Here is a 20,367-nt window from a genome sequence, read left to right as displayed (position 1 = left end):
ATATACCTCTATCAGGTACCCCTTCATCCTCTGTCGCTCGAAGGAGAAAAGGCCGCGTTCCCTCGACCAAAGACCATGTAGACAACATCCACAGCCTTTCCTTCATCTACGTTCTTGGTAACCTCCTCGATAAACCCTACAAGATTCGTTAAACACGATCTACCACGCACAAAGCCATGCTGACTATCCTTAATCAGCCCATGGCCGTCCAAATACTTGTATACCCAATCTCTCAGAACACCTTCTAATAATTTACCTACTACTGATGTCAGGCTCACCGGCCCGTAATTACCTGGTTTATTTTTAGAGCCTTTTTTAAACAACAGAACAACATGAGCTACCCTCCAGTCCCCCAGCAACGAACCCATGGCTAAGGACATTTTAAATATATCTGCCAGGGCCCCTGCAATTTCTGCACTAGTCTCTCTCAAGGTCCAAGGAAATATCAAGTCAGGCCCGGGGGATTTATCTACCTTTATTCGCTGTAAAGCAGCAAGCACCTCCTCCTCTTTAATCTCTGTATGTTCCATGACACTACTGCTTGTTTCCCTTCCTTCCATATCCACTATGCCAGTTTCCTGAGTAAATACTGATGCCTGATTGGGCGGCACGGTAGTGTAGCGGTTAGTGCGACGGTATTACAGCGCCAGTGATTGGGGTTCGATTCCCGTCGCTGTCTGTAAGGAGTTTGTACGTTCTCCCGTGTCTGCGTGGGTTTCCTTCGGGTGCTCTGGTTTCCTCTCACATTGCAAAGACATACGGGTAGGTTAATTTGGGTTTAAAATGAGCGGCCCGGACTCATTGGGCCGGAAGGGCCTGTTACCACGCTGTAAATAAAATTTTTTTAAAATTTTTTTTTAAATTAAAAAAATTTTTAAAAAACTGTTTAAGATCTCCCCCATCTCCTGAGGCTCCACACATAGCCAACCACTCCGATCTTATAGGGCAGTGGTTTTCAACCTTTTTCATGCTGCGGCCACCCAGAACATATGTCCTTGTTAGATGGCGGACCCCCAAAGCCCACAAAATCAAACAATCAACAATTCATGCATACAACACTTAAATTACTGCACATAGGCCCTATTGAAATAGTGACTATTTCTTTTTTTTCAAACTTTTTATTAGTTTTCAGATTAATACAGATTAATATATAACATCAATGTTTGTACACGTAATACAGAGAGATCAGGAGAACAATCATGGCATGGATAATCATAGAGAACAATAAAATATATTAAAAAATCCGTAGATCCCTCAATCTCTTAGTAAATGAATATAATATAAAAGAAAGGAAAGAAAAATATTTCTTATATATATAAACGAAAAGAAAGAGAAAATAAATCCCCAAATCAATAAGAAAAATTATAAACAATGTATCAAACCAAATTGAACAGAAAAATTTCAAAAAGAACAAAAAAAAAGAAAAAAAGAGACTGGACTGAAATTTCTCAGTAGAAACAGAGCAATATTATGTCGTCAAGTCTGTTCCTCTAAATTGGAGAATTATTGAAAGGGGATCTACATCATGTGAAAATATTGAATAAATGGACTCCAAATATCTTCAAACTTAAGCGAAGGATCAACAGTACCACTCCTAATTTTTTCCAAGTTTAAATATGATATAGTTTGAGAGAACCATTGAAAAGTAGTAGGGGAATTGGATCCTTCGAAATAGTGACTATTTCAACCACCGATAATTACCAGCGGTGTCTTTCAGTGTTCAGTTCAATGTGAAGGTTGTGCCTGTTTTGCACTGCAGAGTTTGTCCAAACGTGGTGGTATGTGCGACAAACATACGTGTAGGCCAGCCTCAATGTTCAGTCTTGATCTGTATTTGGTTTTCATGGCAATGACTACAGAAAATGCTATTTCACACAAGTAAGTGGTTGCAAATGGTAACAGAACATTGACGGCTTTGCCGGACAGCAGCGGATACTCCTGGGAACATGCTATCCAGAACGACAACAGTGACATTGGGTTGAACTGAAAGCGCAAAGTCCTGTCAGATGACAGTTCAGCCAATTCTTCTTGTTCACGTCCAGTTAAATCAGTGAGCATGCATTCAAAGTGATTTCGAATCCAATCAAACATGCTCGTGTCATCGTTGCCGAAATACACATGGAAATAATGTGACAGCTGTTGAATATGGTTCAATATGGTGCTCGCAATGGCCTCTGTCTTAGTCTCATTCACTATCAGAAAGTCAGCCAGCAACGGAAACATATCATAGACGCCTTGCTCGCATATTCCCTTCCAGATATGCAGTTTTTTCTGGAAGGCATTGATTTTGTCATGCGTTTTCAGAACCTTTGAACCAGGTCCTTGCAATGATAGATTTAAGCTGTTCAAAATGTTGAAAATATCTGCAAGATAAGCTAATCTGGCAACCCACGTCTCATCTGTCAAGAACTGTGCCAATGATCCGTTATGCTCATTTAGAAAAATGAGCAGTTCATCTCGCAATTCATATACACGCTGCACAACGCGGCCTTGTGACAGCCATCTGACTTCTGTATGTAGCAACAAATGCTTATGCTCTGCTTCTATTTCATGGCATATGTTTTCAAACAAATGATGATTGAGCAGCTTGGCTTTGATAAAGTTAACGATTTTAATGCACGTGGAAAACACCGCCGCAAGATTTTCATCCATATCCTTTGCAGCCAAAGCCTCACGGTGAATCATGCAGTGGGTTGCGGCTACATGTGGAGCTACTTCTTTCACTCGTGCGACTAGACCCGACTTCCGTCCCATCATTGCGGCAGCACCATCCGTGCATACACCAATACACTGTGTCCACACCAATGCCAATTGTACAAAAAAAGTGTCAAGCACACGGAAAAGTTCTTCACCGGTTGTACACCCTGGGAGCACCTTGCAAAACAAAAAGTCTTCCAAAGCCTCTCCTTCCCAGCAATATCGAACATAAACCAACAACTGCGCAGCACTGGCACCATCAGTACTTTCATCGAGCTGAATCGCAATTCTGACTTGCTGAAGACGTGCTATCAGCTGGATCTGTATATCTTCCGCTATATCGCCAGTTCTTCTACTTACTGTCTTATCAGACAGTGGAATGGCTTTGAGTTTTTGACTGAATTCTTTTCCCAGTACAACTTCACACAAATCCACTGCTGCAGGCAGTATAAGCTCTTCTCCAGTTGTGTGAGGCTTTCTGGAACGTGCTATTCATAATGCTACCAAATATGATGCACGAAGAGCCTTCTCATTTACAGTGGTGCAGGCTGTCATTTTGCCTTTCTGCTTGAGGTACAGCTCCTTTTGCCACTCAAAATATTCCTTCGGCTTACTGGCAATATCTGGATGCACTGTGTTAAATGGCACTTCAATTTTGTTGGTTTCATTGCATCGTTGGACAGTGTTTGCAAACACACAACACAGAGAGGTTGGTCCGCATTTGTCCCCACTGCGATGAAGCCATATGAAATGTATTCTGGATCGTACTTGCGTTGTTTTCGCTTTCGGTCACCCTTATCCCCTTCGTCATCAGAATCTCCCGGTTTCCGGTCAGCTTTTCTCTTCAGAAATTTCTCCATACTCAGCAATACACACTGGACAGTTTAATTACTATTACTGATAAACAAAATTATCAAAACTAATCTAAAATTTACACGCTTGCGCACTTTGTTTTTGACAGTGACGTCACTGTGGCGTAAATGCACGGTAAGTAAGCAATATTATTAAGGCACACCAACAACGTCACTCAGTCTCGCTAACACTACAGTGCACAACTGAATAGTAGTGAGTAGTGAACACTACTGACTACTCTGACTACACAAATCAAATATTAAGCGGCAGCTTACCAGAAGGGAACACAATCTAACTCTCTAAGATTGTTGCCTATAACAGATAGAATAGATTTGGCCGATTTTCTAAATAGTGGAAAACTGGAGCAAGCAAGTAAGCTACGACTTTGTAACAGGTCACTTTTCCATTTTTTTCTTGGCTTGCTCGTGGACTCCCTGTCAACCCGCCGTGGACCACAGGTTGAAAACCTCTGTTCTTGGGGACCAATTTTGTCTCTTACTATCCTTTTACTATTAATGTACTTGTAGAAACCATTCGGGTTTACCTTCACATTATCTGCCAGAGCAACCTCATGTCTTCTTTTTGCTTTCCTAATTTCCTTCTTTTGTATTTTCTTGTATTTTCTATACTCTTCAAGTACCTCATTTGTTCCTTGTTGCCTATACCTGCTATACACCTCTCTTTTTCTTAACCAGATCGCCAATATCCCTTAACTTCTTACATGAGTGGTGGGTAAACTACTGGAGAGGATTCTTAGGTACAGGATTTACAAGCGCTTGGAGAAGCATAGTCTTATTAGGGATAGTCAGCATGGCTTTGTGAGGGGCAGGTCATGCCTCATGAGTCCATTTCAGTTTTTCGAGGAGGTGACAAAACAAATTGATGAAGGTAGAGCAGTGGATGCGGTGTATATGGACTCTAGTAAGGCATTTGACAAGGTTCCCCATGGTAGGCTCATCCAGAAAGTCATGAGGCATGGGATCCATGGAGACTTGGCTGCGTGGATTCGGAATTGGCTTGCCTACAGAAGGCAGAAGGTGGTAGCAGATGGAGAGTATTCTGCCTGGAGGTTGGTGACCAGTGGTGTCCCACAGGGATCTGTTCTGTGACGCTTGCTCGTTCAGATTTTTATAAATGACTTGGATGAGGAAGTGGAGGGGGAGGTTAGTAAGTTTGCAGATGACACAAAGTTTGGAGGTATTGTGAATAGTGTAGAAGGTTGTTGAAGGTTACAAAGGGATATAGACAGGATGCAGAGCTGGGTGGAGAAGTGGCAGATGGAGTTCAATCCGGCAAAATGTGAAGTGATACACTTTGGAAGATCGAACTTGAAGAAGGAGTACAAGGTTAATGGCAGGATTCTTAGCAGTGTGGAGAAACAGAGGGATCTTGGGGTACAAGATCCCTCACAGTTGCCACACAAGTTGATAGGGTAGTTAAGAAGGTGTATGGTGTACTGGCCTTCATTAGTCCTGAATTGAATTCAAGAGCTACGAGGTAATGTTGCATCTCTATAAAACTCTGGTTAGACCACATTTGGAGTATTGTGTTCAGTTCTGGTTGCCTCATTATAGGAAGGATGTGGAAGCTTTAGAGAGGGTGCAGAAGAGATTTCCCAGGATGCTGCCTGGATTAGAGAGCATGTCCTATGAGGAAAAGTTGAGCGAGCGAACTAGGGCTTTTCTCTTTGGAGCGACACAGGAACAAAGGCGACTTAATAGAGGTGTATAAGATTATGAGAGGCATAGATAGAGTGGACAGCCAGCACCTTTTCCCCAGGGTGGAAATTGCCAATACCAGAGGATGTCCATTTAAGGTGAATGGAGGAAAGTTTAGGGGAGAGGTCAGAGGTAGGTTTTTTTGCCTGGAACACACTGCCAGGGCTGGTGGTAGAGGCTGATACAATAGGGACATCTAAAAGACACATGGATGGCACATGGATGTAAGAAAAATGGAGGCTTTTGGGCTGTGTTAGAGGTAAGAGTTAGATTGATCGTGGAGTAGGTTTACATAGGTTGGCACAACATCATGGACCGAAGGGCCTGTACTGTGCTGTACTGTTCTATGTTCTATTTTCTCTCTCTCTCTCATGGTGGTAGAGTTATATTTACTCCTGTCAATTCTGTTGAAACCATGATAGAATCCATTCAATTTTGGAAAATACCAAGCAGAGCATCCACTTCCTCTTTCACCACCTCCAGTAAAGCACGTGGAGGTCGTCAGATCTCATTAATCCTGTTAATTTCTCCACTGCTACTTTTTTGCTAAAGTTAACTTCTTTCAGTCATGGATACAATCAGGTCCCGTAACACATAACCTGCTCTGCCACACCCATGATAGAATATTTATTTTGTTAATTTATTTATTGAATTCTCTCACCATCACCTGTTTCTCACTATAATCACACAAATGGACATACAACTTTGGACCGGGGGTGGACCACTCAATACTCCAGCCAGCTCCGCCATCGAATAATAATATGGCTGATCTGAACCCTCCGATCTGAAGCTTTACATTCCCACCCACCAACAATAACCTTTCACCCCATTTACTTCCTTCAAAATATTCAAAACACCCTCTGAGAGAGAGAGTTCCATCCACTCATGATGTTTTGAAAGAAAAATATCACCTCATCTCTGTTTTAAATGGACAAACCCCTACCCTCAACTGGCACTCTGTTTTGAGGACTGAGAGGAGAACTCAACAAGACTTATAAATTTCTTGTCAGGTTTGGCAAGGAAGATGTTTCCCCTGGCTGAAAACTCTAGGATTGGTGGGTACAGCTTCTGAATAATGGGTAGGTCTAAGAAGACGAGAAATTTCTTCAGTCACTTTGGGATTGTCTACCCTAAAGGACTGTAGAACTCAATCTTTGAGGGTTGGGGATACAGTGATAGTCTGGGAAATGCACTGTGTTAGAGCAGCCAGGATCCAAGAAGACTCACTGCCTGCTCCTATGTCTAATGCTGTAATGTTCTTACACCCTGATAACCAACCCTGACACACGGTCAGTACAGGGGGACCAGAGGTTAAAGTGCTATTTATTTTACAGCACTGTTTCCACAAGTATTAATGCAATGGCAGCTGTCACTTTGGAGGACATCCTCAAACCCAGGATGAAAACATTGTCTGAAAGAACGCTGGTCCTAATATCAAAGGGACTCTGTAAGTATCCACACTCACCTTCTCTGCACTGTCACAGGCCAACATTGCTTCTGGTCACCCAGACATCCTCACGGTGTTTGAGTGAGGAGCAACAGACCACTCACAGTTAGAGCCTCTTCAGCTTTCAACCACATCAGCATTAGTTTCCCACAAACTCCTCCTCTCCTTCAGCACCCTCTTCCCCTCCCCTCGGCCCCCTCCTCCCCTCCCCTCAGCACCCTCCTCGCCTCCCCTCGGCACCCTCTTCCCCTCCCCTCGGCCCCCTCCTCCCCTCCCCTCAGCACCCTCCTCGGCACCCTCTTCCCCTCCCCTCGGCACCTTCCTCCCCTCCCTCAGCACCCTTCTCCTTTCCCCTCGGCCCTCCCCTTGGCACCTTCCTCCCCTCCCCTCGGCCCCCTCCCTCCCTTCACTCCTTTGAGACACTGCTTCATTCTGCCTTTTCAATTATTTGTTCACCTTCGCTCTCCTCCTCAGGTGAGTCAGTGTCAGGTACTGTTTGATTCAGCGATCTGATGTACGTGAATATTCTACTGAGGCACAGAATGGGTGTTGTAAACATCTGTTCTGGTTCTTTTCAGCCTTGTTGTACGGTTTGGCTTGCATCACATTTGCTGCTCTAGCCTCTCTCCTAGAAGGAGGCGTTTTGCAGGTATGTTGACTCCAGGTGGGCCAGATTTCCATGTCGGGACGGGTCCAGGTTCAGATTTGGGGCAGGGTTCAGGTGTGAATAATGGAACAGCTTTCTGCTCAACCTATTTGTTCTTCCAGTCACAGAGCCACTTCTCCAAGGCCCTGTTTCAGAACCTCAATGGTCCTTGCTTCTAAATGGGATTCATTTCATGCCACTTAATGTGCGTTGACTGAGTTGTATATCAGAGCACAGTTAGGTTTGGGACTGGCTGGGTTTTCAAGTTAATTGAACAGCTTCATGGCCAGTTATATGGAGATCAGCAATTTACTTCCAGATCTTTGGATCCAATTCCTATTCCTCAAACTGCCCCAACAGGAGTCGGAGCAACAAGCAATCTGCTGGAAGAACTCAGCGTGTTGAGTAGCATCTGTGGGAGGAGAGGAATTGTTATGTTTCAGGTCAAAACCCTGAATCAGGACTGAATTGTCCTGATACATTGACAAATGCAGGAAGATCTTAAGTTGAATCTATGCCAAACTGACACACTTTGCTAGGGTGCTGATAATTAACTGAACTTCCTCTCGTGGGTATAGGCACACCTGAACCCACCCAAGGATTTCTTGTTTGAGAGGTCACAGAATTTGGGTGACAGTTGAGGGAAGGACGTGGTTTAGCTGTGGTGCCCCTCCACTGTTGGGCTGCTGAGGCTCAGGACAACTGGGTGAAGCACCTTTTCCACAATAGAGGGCAAAGAGGTTGGAGAGAGTGGGACCAATCATGGACTTCAGTGGAACAGCAGGTAGAGCTGCTGTCTCAGGACTCCAGTGACCCAGGTTACATCCTAACCTCTAGTGCCTCCTCTCACCACATGGGTTTCCACCAAGTGCTCCAGGTTCCTCCAACATGCTGACTGGTAGGTTGACTGACCGCTGTAAATTGGTCCTAGTGTTGGAGGTTGGTTGGAGAAGTTTGGGGAGTTGGGCATGTGAGAGAAAATAGGTCATAGGGAAGTAAGTGGGGGAAGGGGAGTGACTGATGGGAATGCTCTGAGATCCAGCACAGACTCGATGGGATGAATTTCTCTATGCTATGAGAAATATGCATTCTTTTATACCTGTGCCAAAAGTCAATGTTACCAGGTTAGTCTCTGCACAAGATCTACTCTAAAATATGTCACCTTCATTCTAGGGTTCCTTCACTGTCATGAGTGTCATCAGTAATCCCTTGCTGGGCGTATTCATCCTTGGAATATTTCTACCTGCTGCTAACACCACTGTAAGTACAGGCTTAGACTTTGACAAGGAGGCATTTTTGGGATGGTTCAGTTACTTGTCTATGAAGTCAACGGGTGTATCTGAGGCAGTAACTTCACAGATGACATGAAGTTAGGTGGAGTTGTTGACAGTGTGGAGGGTGGTCTTTGGCTGCAGAGAGATATCGGTGTGCTGGCTGAGAAATGGCAGATGGAGTTTAATCCAGACAAATGTGAGCTGATGCATTATGGGAGCACTGATGAGGCTGGGACATATACCATGAATGGTAGGGTCCTAGGGAGTATTGAGGGACACAGGGACCTTAGAGTACCAGTCCATAGATCCTTGAAGCTGGCATTGAAGGTAGACAATGTGGTTAGGAAGGCACATGTGATACTGGCCTTCATTGGTCGGGGCACTGAATAAAAAGGTAGGGAGATTATGCTCCAACTTTATAAAACTTCAGTCAGACCTCAGCTGGAGTACTGTGTGCAGTTCTGGTCACCACACTGTAGGGAGGGTGTGATAGTGATGGAGAGGGTGCAGGCGAGGTTCACCAGGAGGTTGCCTGGGATGGAGCAATTCAGTTATGAGGAGAGACTGCATCTGTTCTCCCTGGAGCAGAGGGGGTTCAGAGAGGACATGATGGAGGTGTATAAAATGATGAGGGGCAGAAAACTTTTCTCCATATCAGTGGTAGATAAAAGTAGAGGACATAGGTTTAGGGTAAGGGGGAAGCAATTTAGAGGGGATCTGAGAACCTTCTTCACTCAGAGAGTGGTGAGTATCTGGAACACACTGCCTGAGAGAGTGGTGGAAACAGAGTCAATGACAATGCTTAAGGTGTGTCTAGATGAACACTTGAATTGCTTAGGCAAAGAGGGCTGTGGATCAGGTGCTGTGTGATGGGATTAATACAGAAGGATGCCCACAATTCAGCTTGGATGAGTTGGACCAAATGCCCTGTTTCCCTGCTTTACCACACTATGATTCCATGACCCATTTATTCCTATTCTTTGCTTCCTGTCTGTTGTCCAATTCTTGATCCAAACCAGTTATTTGCCCCCAATCCCACTTGCTTTCATTTTGCACATAGCCTTCTCTATGTCCAAATACACCACATCCACTAGTCCCCCATTATCTGTTCAACTAGTTAGGTCCCCTAAAAACTCCGCTATATTTGTCAAGCATGATTTCCTTCATTATCTTATGTTGACTTTATCCAATTCCGTTAATGTTTTCTAAGAGTTCTGTTCTTGCACCTTTTATCATAGAGTCAAAGAATCACACAGCACAGAAACAGGCTTTGCGGCCCAAATGGTTCGTACTGACCAAAATGCCCATACAAACAGACTCTAGCATTTCCCCAACACAGAAATAAACACTGGAAATCTGGAACACTCAGCAGGCACCACTTTGGAAAGGCAGAGTTAATGCTTCAGGTTGAAGTCTCCCAGATTTCCAGCATCAGCAGTTTTCTCTTATTTCCGTTCGGGTCTGTAATTCCCTGTTTGTTCCCTTCGTCATTTTATAAATAGTGGGGTTAATTTGCCTCCTCTTTGTATCTAATGCTATCATTAATTTCCTTCCCAATCCATGGCCAAGCCCTCTGTTAGAGTCATAGATTCATAGAGTCTAAATTATGGAACCAGGCCCTTCAGCCCACCAGTCCATGCCAGCCATTAATCACCTTTCTATACTGATTCCAATTTCTAGCACTCAGTCCATGACCTTCTGTCCCACAGCAGTTCAATTGTTCACCTAAGTTCTTCTAACTTTTGTGAGACTGCCTGCCTCTGTCACCTACTCTGCAGTGTGTCCCAGGTACCAAACATCCTCTGGATGAACAAAAATCTATCTCAAATCCCTTCTACTCCTTCCTTAAACCTATGCTCTCCAGTTAGAGGCACCTCTGCTAAGGGAGAAGTTTGCACCCTATCTATGCCCCTCATAGTTTTGGATATCTCTATCAGGTCCCCCCTCAACCTTGTCTGCACCAAGGAAAACAAACCCAGCCTCTCCTTGAAAAGCTGCCCTCACTCCTACCTTCTATGTCCTAAATGCCTCTTTTCTTTATGCACATAACATCAGGGTGAACCTCCTCTGCACCTCTCCAGTGCAACCACGTCCTTCCGAGAAAGTGCTGACCAGAACTGCAAACAGTTCACCGGCTGTGCCCTGGACAATGTTTTAAATCGTAGTACCATAACCTCCCTGCTCTTATATTTCATGGCCTGTTTAATGAGGACAAGTGTTCCATATGCTTTCTTCACCACCTTATCGTCCTGTGTTTCTACCTTCAGAAACCCTTGGACCAGTGCGTCAACGTCCCATGTATACTTCCAAGGACCCTACTGGTCATTGGCCATATCCTAGCCTTAGTAGTCCTCCCAAAATGCAATATCTCACACTTTTCAGGATTAAAATTAAATTCCATCTGCCATTGCTCTGCCCATTTTACCAACTGATTGGAATTGTTCCATAACCAAACACTATCCTCACCATCAACAAGGCCACTAATTTTCAAGTTACTAATTATACCTCCTACATTTTATTCCAAGTCATTAATATATATGACAAACAGCAAGGCCCCCAGCACCAATCCCGGTGACGGGATTTCAAACGCAAACAAAGTGCTCCCATCACCAAGCCAGTTTCAGAACCAATTTGCCATGTTCTCTTGTGTCCAGTGTGATCTAATCTTTGGACCACTTTACCATGTGAAACATTGACAAAGGTCTAACTCAAGTCCATTTCAACTATACCGAGTACTATACCTCATCAATACATTTAGTTGCCTCTTTGATTAATCAGAATTTTTCAAACAAGATCTCCCTTCATAGAATATAGAACCTCAAACAGTACAGCACAGGAACAGGCAAAATGCTGCCTCCACCACCACCCCTGGTAGCACATTCCAGACACAAACCACGCTCTGTGTAAAAAAAAACTTTCCCCACACATCTCCTTTGAACTTACCCCCCTCACCTTAAATGTAATGCAGTAATTAGACACTTTGACCCTGAAAAAAAGAAAATAAACACACTTCAACCTGTCCATCCCATTGTGTGTATTACCTTGCTCTGCCTGTCCTTTGTTACAGACTCACTGGTCATGACATCTACCTTCCATTTTCTGACCTGGTGCTCTGGTTCCCATCCTCCTGCCAAACTATTTTAAACCTCCCAAGTAGCACTAGAGAACCTCCTGGCCAGGATATTGGTTCCCCTCCAGTTAGGGTGCAACCTATCCCTCTTGTGCAGGTCGTCCCTGCCCCAGAAGAGGTTCCAATGATCCAAGAACCTGAAAACCTGAACTAAATAGAAGGGGGTGGGTTCAATAGATTGGAAAACTATGCATAAACTAAAAGGGAAGGAGAGTGCAGGAGAGGTTACTGAAGTCTCCAGAATAAATAAGACAGAATGTTTAGAAAGGGATAAGAATTTAACTTCAGGCAACATGGAGACAAATTTGAGAAGAAGGGTGGTGAACACAAGACTGAAGGTGTTGTATTTGAATGCACGCAGTATACGAAATAAGGTAGATGAGCTTATAGCGGTTAGAAATTGGCAGGTATGATGTTGTGGGCATCACAGAGTCGTGGTTGAAAGAAGATCAGAGCTGGGAGCTAAGCATCCAAGGATACACATCCTATCGAAAAGACAGGCAGGTGGGCAGAGGGGGTGGGGTGGCTCTGTTGGTAAAAATGAAATCAAATCCTTAGCAAGAAGTGACATAGGATCAAAAGATGTGGAATCCTTGTGGGTAGAATTAAGAAACTGCAAGGGTAAAAAGACCCTGTTGGGGGTTATATACAGGCCTCTAAATAGTAGCCAGGATGTGGGGTACAAATTACAACAGGATACAGAAAAGGCATGTAAGAAAGTCAAAGGCAGGCACAGTAGTGTAGAGGTTACAGCACCAGTGACCTGGGTTCAATTCCAGCCACGAAGGAGTTTGTACATTTTCCCCGTGTCTGCATGGGTTTCCTCCCACATTCCAAAAGATATACGGGTTAGGAAGTTGTGGGCATGTTATGTTGGTGCTGGAAGTGTAGCGACACTTGCGGGCTGCCCCCTGAACACTCTAGACAAAAGATGCATTTCACTGTGTCACAATGTACATGTGACTAATAAAGATATCATATCTTATGGTGGTCATGGGGGATATCAATATGCAGGTAATTGAGAAAATCATGTTAGAACATAGAACATAGAACACTACAGCACAGTACAGGCCCTTCGGCCCACAATGTTGTGCCGACATTTTATCCTACTCTAAGATCTATTTAACCCTTCCCTCCCACATAGCCCCCATGTTGGTAACTGGATCCCAAGAGAAGGAATTTGTAGAATGCCTACAAGATGGCTATTTAGAGCAGCTTGTGGTCGAGCCCACTAGGGAAAAGGCAACTCTGGATTTGGTGTTGTGCAATGAACCAAATTTGATTCAGGAGTTTAAGGTAAAGGAACCCTTTGGAGGCAGTGATCATAATGATAGAATTCACCCTGCAGTTTGAGAGGGAGAAGCTAAAATCAGGTGTATCAGTATTAGAGTTGAGTAAAGGTAAATACAGAGGCGTGAGAGAAGAGCTGGTCAAGGTTGATTGGAAGGGGACCCTGGCAGGGATGACAGTGCAGGAGCAATGGCAGGAGTTTCTGGGAGTAATTCGGAAGACACAGGATCAGTTCATCCCAAAGAAGAAGAAGTATTCTAAAGGGAGGATGAGGCAACCGTGGCTGAAAAGGGAAGTCAAAGACAGCATGAAAGCAAAAGAGAGGGCAGACAATATTGCAAAAATTAGCGGGAAGCTAGAGGACCAGGAACTTTTTAAAAACAACAGAAGGCAACTAAAAAAGCAACAAGAGGAGAAAAGATGAAATATGAAGGTAAGCTAGCTAATAATATAAAAAAGGATACCAAAAGTTTTTTCAGATATATAGAGAGTAAAAGAGAGGCAAGAGTGGACATCGGACCGCTGGAAAATGACAATGGCGAGGCAGTAATGGGGAACAAAGAAATGGCTGATGAACTGAATAAGTATTTTGCGTCAGTCTTCACTGTGGAAGACACCAGCAACATGACAGAAATTCCAGAGGGTCAGGGGGCAGAAGTGAGTGTAGTCGGTATTACTGAGGAGAAGGTGCTTGGGAAGCTGATAGGACTGAAAGTGGATAAGTCTTCTGGACCAGATGGACTACACTCCAGGGTTCTGAAAGAGGTAGCTGAAGAGATTGTGCAGCCATTAGTAGTGATCTTTCAAGAATCACTCGAGGCAGGAATAGTTCCAGAGGACTGGAAAATCACAAATGTCACTCCACTCTTTAAGAAGGGAGGGAGGCAAAAGACAGGAGATTATAGGCCAGTTAGCCTGACTTCGCTGGTTGGTAAGATGTCAGAGTCCGTTAAGGATGAGATTTTGGGGTACTTGGAAGCACATGATGAAATCAGCCGCAGTCAGCATGGTTTTCTTAAGCAGAGATCTTGCCTTACAAATCTGTTGGAATTCTTTGAGGAAATAACAGGCAGGATAGACAAAGGAGAGTCAGTGGATTTTCAGAAGGCCTTTGACAAGGTGCCACACATGAGGCTGCTAAACAAGATAGGAGCCCATGGTATTACAGGAAAGGAACCAGCATGGATAGAAGATTGCCTGACTGGCAGAAGGCAAAGACTGGGAATAAAGGGGGTGTTTTCTGGTTGGCTGCCGATGACTTATGCTGTTCTGCAGGGGTCGGTGTTGGGCCCACTACTTTTCACGTTATACGTTAATGATCTGGATGACAGAATTGTTGGCTTTGTAGCCAAGTTTGGGGATGATACAAAGGTAGGCAGAGGGGCAGGCACTGTTGAGGAAATGGGGAGTCTGCAGAAGGACTTGGACGGGTTGGGAGAATGGGCAAAGAAGTGGCAGATGGAATACAGCGTAGGGAAGTGTACAGTCATGCACTTTGGTAGAAGGAATAAAGGCGTAGACTATTTTCTAAATGGGGAGTGAATTCAGAAATCAGAGGTGCAAAAGAACTTGGGAGTCCTAGTGCAGGATTCCCTAACTTGTAGGTTGAGTTGGTAGTACGGAAGGAAAATGCAATGTTAGCATTCATTTCAAGAGGACTAGAATATAAAAGCAAGGATGTAATGCTGAGGCTTTATAAGGCATTGGTCAGACCACATTTGGAGTATTGTGATCAGTTTTGGGCCCCATATCTAAGGAAAGATGTGCTGGCATTGGAGAGGGTCCAGAGGAGATTTACAAGAATGATCCCAGGGATGAAAGAGTTAATGTACGAGGAACGTTTGATGGCTCTGGGCCTGTACTCGCTGGAGTTTAGAAGGATGAGGGGGGATCTCATTGAAACCTACTGAATATTGAAAGGCCTGGATAGAGTGGACATGGAGAGGATGTTTCCAGTAGTGGGATAGTCTAAGACCAGAGGGCACGGCCTCAGAATAGAAGGATGTCACTTTAGAACAGAGATGAGGAGGAATTTCTTTAGCCAGATGGTGGTAGATCTGTGGAATTCATTGCCACAGATGGCTATGGAGGCCAAGTCATTGGGTATATTAAGCGGAGGTAGATTAGTAAAGGCATGAAAGATTATGTGGAGAGGGCAGGAGAATGGGGTTGAGAGAGGAAAAATAAATCAACCATGATCGAATGGCAGAGCAGACTCGATGGGCTGAATGGCCTAATTCTGCTCCAATGTCTTATGGTCTTAAGATGCAACCTGTCCCTGTTGTACAGGTTGCCTCAGCCCTACAAAAGGTTTCAATAATCTAGGAACATGAAACCCTGCCCACTGCATCAGTTCCTCAGCCATACATACATCTGTTCTATTTTTCTATTTCTGCCCTGACTAGCACGTGACACCTTAAGAGATCCATGCTGACTCTCCCTGACCCTTTCCCTCCAGTTCCTCAGAAATGTGTCCAATAATTTCCCAACCACTGACAGTAAACTCACTGGCCTATAATTACCTGACTTACCCCTGCAGCCCTTGGCTATTACAGAGCCAGAGACCCAGGTTCATTTCCAGCCACTGTCTGTGAGGAGTTTGTATGTTCTCCCCATGTCTGCGTGGGTTTTCTCCGGGTGCTCCGGTTTCCTCTCACATTCCAAAGTTCAGGAAGTTGTGGGCATGCTATTTTGGCGCCGGAAGCGTGGCAACACTTGCGGGCTGCCCCCCAGAACACTCTACACAAAAGATGTATTTCACTGTATGTTTCGATGTACATCTGACCAATAAAGATATCTTATCTTAAGTACAAGATTCAGAGTCGTCCAGTCACTTGTCACCTCTTCTGTGGCTACAGATCTGAAAGTTTCTGTCAGATCACTAGTAATCTCCCCCCTTGCCTCCCATAGCAGCTGGGGATACACCATGCCGGAGGGATTTCCCTTCCTGACTTACAAACGGAAAAGAATAATTACACTAATTCACGTATACATCCATTAAATATCATCCGTTACCAATCCAACGCCACCATTACTGCCGTACCTTTCTATACGCACCTCTAATTTCCTAGTCTATCCCATCCCCTGCATCACCACCACTATCTGGGGGCCCAGTGATGACACTGCCCCTTGGTGTCTCTTAGCTCCACCTATACAGATGCCACATCATGATTTTTGGAGCTAATGTCCATCCACAATGTCCTATCAAGTCCCTCCTTTACCAACACTATCATCCACCTCCTTTCCTTTTTGTTTGTTCTTCCAAAACCATGAATGCCCCTGGATGTTCTGTGCCATCCCTGATCCACCTGCAGCCACTTCTCCACAATACTATTATTTTGTTTCATTCATCTACCTCACTAATTGGACTAAGAACAGCACAGTCACAATGGGCTGAATGGCCTGCTTTGTGCTATTATAATCCTCTGGTTGACTTTTGTGCTCCATGCAGCCATTCCCAAATTATGTTGCATGCTATGATGGAGGATCAATTCAACAGAGATGTTGCATTCCTTCATGGTAAACCTGTGTACCTGCTGATGTGGTTACAGTGCCATGCTGCTTGTATTAGTGTCTGTCTAGTTCTGTTAAGCAGTGGTCATTCCATCAATCTCTCCATTCTGCTCTCCTTCTCCAGGGTGTATTTTCAGGCCTGGTAGCTGGATTTGCAATATCCTTGTGGGTTTCTGTTGGGGGCATTCTGTACCCACCCAGCCCTGAGATCATGGGGGTCCTGCCACTCAACACCAACAGCTGCAATGCTTCCCACAAGTCCAACGCTACACTCAATGGCAGTACGTGGATCATTGACAGAGGAGGAGAGATTTCAGGGCCAATGAAGAGGTGAGAATGATCATTGATGTTTGTTGTCACGTCTATCTCTGAAGCCATGTGCAACGGTCAATTTATTCCATGTCTGACCTCTCACCCAGAGCAAGTCTACAGTTGGCAATAGTTTATCAGTGAAAACTCAAAGTAACATTTGGATTGGGAGGAGAGAGAGTGGTCACATCTGTATTGAAGAGTGGGAAGAGGTACATCTGGGTCAGAGGAAGCAGCACCTGGAGTCAAAATAGAAAAGAGGTCTCCATATCAGTGGTGTAATTGATGGAACAAGTGGGTGTGATGGGGTCAGTGTACTGGGATCACCCAAAACCAGATGAGAGAAGACGGAGGTGTCTACACATCTGAGAGGTTTGTAGAGAGAAAGCTACATAACTCACTCGGTGACATCATTCTCTTTGCAGGGCCACTGTTGTTCACCAGTTCTATGCCTTGTCCTACCTTTATTATGGAATCCTGGGAACAATGGTAACCATAATTATTGGAATTGGAGTCAGTTATTTAACAGGTAAATGAGATAACTTTACACTGAGTCCTGAAAAGATGTGTGAGAATAGTCCTGAAATATTTCACTATTTACAAATAAAAAAAGCAAATGTATTAATTTACACAGAGTACTGGGGGAAAGACACCAGCGGGGGAATTAAGGGAAAATTAGGAAAGTCTTCAAACAGAACTGGAAAGGAATGTGCTTCAAAGGGAGAGTTAGGAGACTAGATGGAGGCATTTAATGAAACAACTAGAGGGGTAGTGAATGGGCTTGTATGGGAGAGTTCTGGTGCAAGGGATGAGCTTCAGATGGGGAGTTTGGGATGTGAGATGGGCTTCAGTGGAACAGATGTGTGACTTTCTGCTCTTTTCCTCTGTACTTAGGGCCGACAAAGAGAGAAGACATCGCCAAAGGTCTCCTCTGGTGGGATCTTTCCAAAGAGAAACAACCTTGTGAAGAGACTGAGGAACTACAAATCAAATATGTAAGTTCCAGCAGTGTTATGGTTATTTCAGAGATATACATTGTCTCTCACACACCCTGCTTCTCACACTCAGCATGCTCAGTGCCAGGAATGTTGCAAGAATTAATTTTTCCCTCCGGCCCTCCCCCCACCTCCACCCCCTTCATGATGTGTTGTTATTGAGGATCATTTGTGTGCAAGGAGGAGGAGTTTTGGCCACATTTCCAGGCTGGGATGCACGTCTACATGAGATTGGAATACGATTTGCATGGAATTACCTTATCCAATGGGGTTATAACAAACAGAACCAACTGAGGAAGGTGTCTTGTTTTTCTGGTTTACAGCATCCATAGCTCCTTGAATAATTGACAAGGGGTGCTGTGGGAAAGACATAGATGCAGGGGTTAGGAGAAAAGTCAGAAAGGCTTCAGAGTGTTGGAATACCAAAGAGATGCACTTCAAAGGGAGAGTTAGGAGACTAGATGGAGGCATTAGCGAGACAACTAGAAGGGTAGTGGGATGGGCTTGTATGGGGGAGTTCTGGTGCAAGGGATGGGCTTCAGTGGTGGTGTTTGGGACATGAGATGGGCTCCAGTGGGATGGGCTTCAGTGGGTTGGGCTTGTATGGGAGAGTTCTGGTGCAAGGGATGGGCTTCAGTGGGTCGGGCTTGTATGGGGGAGTTCTGGTGCAAGGGATGGGCTTCAGTGGGATGGGATTCAATGAGATGGGCTTTAGTGGGATGGGCTTCAGTGGGTTGGGCTTGTATGGGAGGGTTCTGGTGCAAAGGATGGGCTTCAGTGGGGGAGTTTGGGACGTGAGATGGGCTTCAGTGGGATGGGCTTCAGTGGGATGGGCTTCAGTGGGATGGGATTCAGTGAGATGGGCTTCAGTGGGATGGGCTTCAGTGGGTTGGGCTTGTATGGGAGAGTTCTGGTGCAAGGGATGCACAAATGAACAAACCTGTGAAATCCAAACCTCCACCCGCAAGTCAAATTCTGGTAGCACCAATAAAGTAGATGGTAGAGACGTTAGGAGCATTGATATACAGAGAGATCGTGCAGTGCAAGTCATAGCTCCCTGAAAGTAGAGCAAAGAAACAGGCCCACTTTGTCCATGATGACTGTGATGCCTATCTATTTGCCTGCATTAGGCTTGTATCTCTCCAAATCTTTCCTATCCAAGGACCTGTCCAAACACTTTTTAAACATTGTAATTATATCTGCCTCTGCTACTTCCTCTCACAACTCATTCCAGATATTCACTGCCCTCTGTGTGAAAAGCTCATTTCTCCCTTAAATTTCTCCCCTCTCACTTAAACCCGTGCCCTCTACTTCTAGACTCCCCAGCACTGGGAAGAAGACTGACACCCCACCCTATCCACACCCCTCAGGATTTTATAAACCTCTAAAGGTCACCCCTTGGCCTCCTACATTCCAGTGAGAGTAAGTTCAGCCTGTCCAATCTTTCCTTATAACAGCAGCTCTCCATTCCAGGCAACGTCCAGATGAATCTCTTCTGCACTCTCTCTATTGCTCCCACATCCTTCCTGCAGTGTGGTGACCAGAACTGTACACAATATTCCAAGTGCAGTCTAACCAATGTTTTGTACAACTGTGTGACGCCCCAACTCTTATACTGAATGCCTTGGCTATCGTGCCGAATGCCTTCTTCACTATCCCCGTGTCGCCACTTTCAGTAAGCTCTGGACCTCCACCCCAACATCTCCCTGTACATCAACAGCCACCATTGTTTCTGAAGGGTCCTCATGTTGTGCCTCACATCCTGAATCCCTGGGGTCACAGAACCTCTCCATTTTCCTGCTTTTCTTTTGAAGTCACAAATACATCTTCTCTGAATTTCCCATCTGGATGGCCTCCAACACTCACTGTCTGCCATGACTGTTTGCAGCCTCTCTTGTTGCGTACTGGCTGCTCTGTGCTGGGTTGGCGTAGCTATGGTCTCTGCATTACAGGAAGGATGTGGAGGCTTTGGAGAGGTTGCAGAAGAGGTTCACCAGGATGCTGCCTGGATTTGAGGGTATGAGCTATAACAAACTTGGGTTGTTTTCTCTGGTGTGTCATAGGCTGAGGGGAGACCTGATAGAAGGTTATAAAATTATGAGAGGCGTAGATAGGGTAGACAATTAGAACCTTTCTCCCATGGTAGAAATGTCCCATGGTTTAATGTGGGAGGGAGAAAGTTCGAAGGAGATGTACAGGGCAAGTTTTTATCTATCGATTTATTTACCTATTTATTTATTTACTTTCCCCACCGAGGGTGGTGGGTGCCTGGAATGGGTTGCTTTCAGATAGACACATGAATAAGCAGGGAATGGAAAGATATGGATCATGTGCAGGCAAAAGAGATTTAGTTTAATTTGGCATTGTGTTCAGCACAGACATGGTGGGCCGAAGGGTCTGCTGTGTAACTCTGTATGACCCCATTCACCACAGCCCTGGCTCAATGATCACTCAGTATTTTTTCTTGATCTCCTTTACACAGAACCATTGCCTGCA

At 44.7% G+C, this 20,367-nt stretch overlaps 2 protein-coding genes across 4 annotated transcripts in view; one reads left to right on the top strand and one right to left on the bottom strand.

Annotated features, from left to right (window-relative positions):
• rfxank (regulatory factor X-associated ankyrin-containing protein) overlaps positions 1-20,367 on the bottom strand; it is an 830,559-nt gene that overhangs the window by 444,555 nt on the left and 365,637 nt on the right. The gene's annotated exons all lie outside the window — the stretch shown is intronic.
• The window catches only part of slc5a5 (solute carrier family 5 member 5), a 56,941-nt gene that overhangs the window by 34,263 nt on the left and 2,311 nt on the right, over positions 1-20,367 (top strand). Inside the window, exons 10-15 of the mRNA XM_052037704.1 lie at positions 6,602-6,714; positions 7,293-7,363; positions 8,534-8,620; positions 16,692-16,897; positions 17,302-17,405; positions 17,771-17,871. Coding sequence (XP_051893664.1) covers positions 6,602-6,714; positions 7,293-7,363; positions 8,534-8,620; positions 16,692-16,897; positions 17,302-17,405; positions 17,771-17,871 — 682 coding nt within the window. The remainder of the gene's footprint in view (positions 1-6,601; positions 6,715-7,292; positions 7,364-8,533; positions 8,621-16,691; positions 16,898-17,301; positions 17,406-17,770; positions 17,872-20,367) is intronic.

This window comes from Pristis pectinata, chromosome 24 (assembly GCF_009764475.1).
Source record: "Pristis pectinata isolate sPriPec2 chromosome 24, sPriPec2.1.pri, whole genome shotgun sequence".
Classification (NCBI taxonomy): Eukaryota; Metazoa; Chordata; class Chondrichthyes; order Rhinopristiformes; family Pristidae; genus Pristis; species Pristis pectinata.
This window is presented reverse-complemented; position numbering and strand designations above follow the sequence as displayed.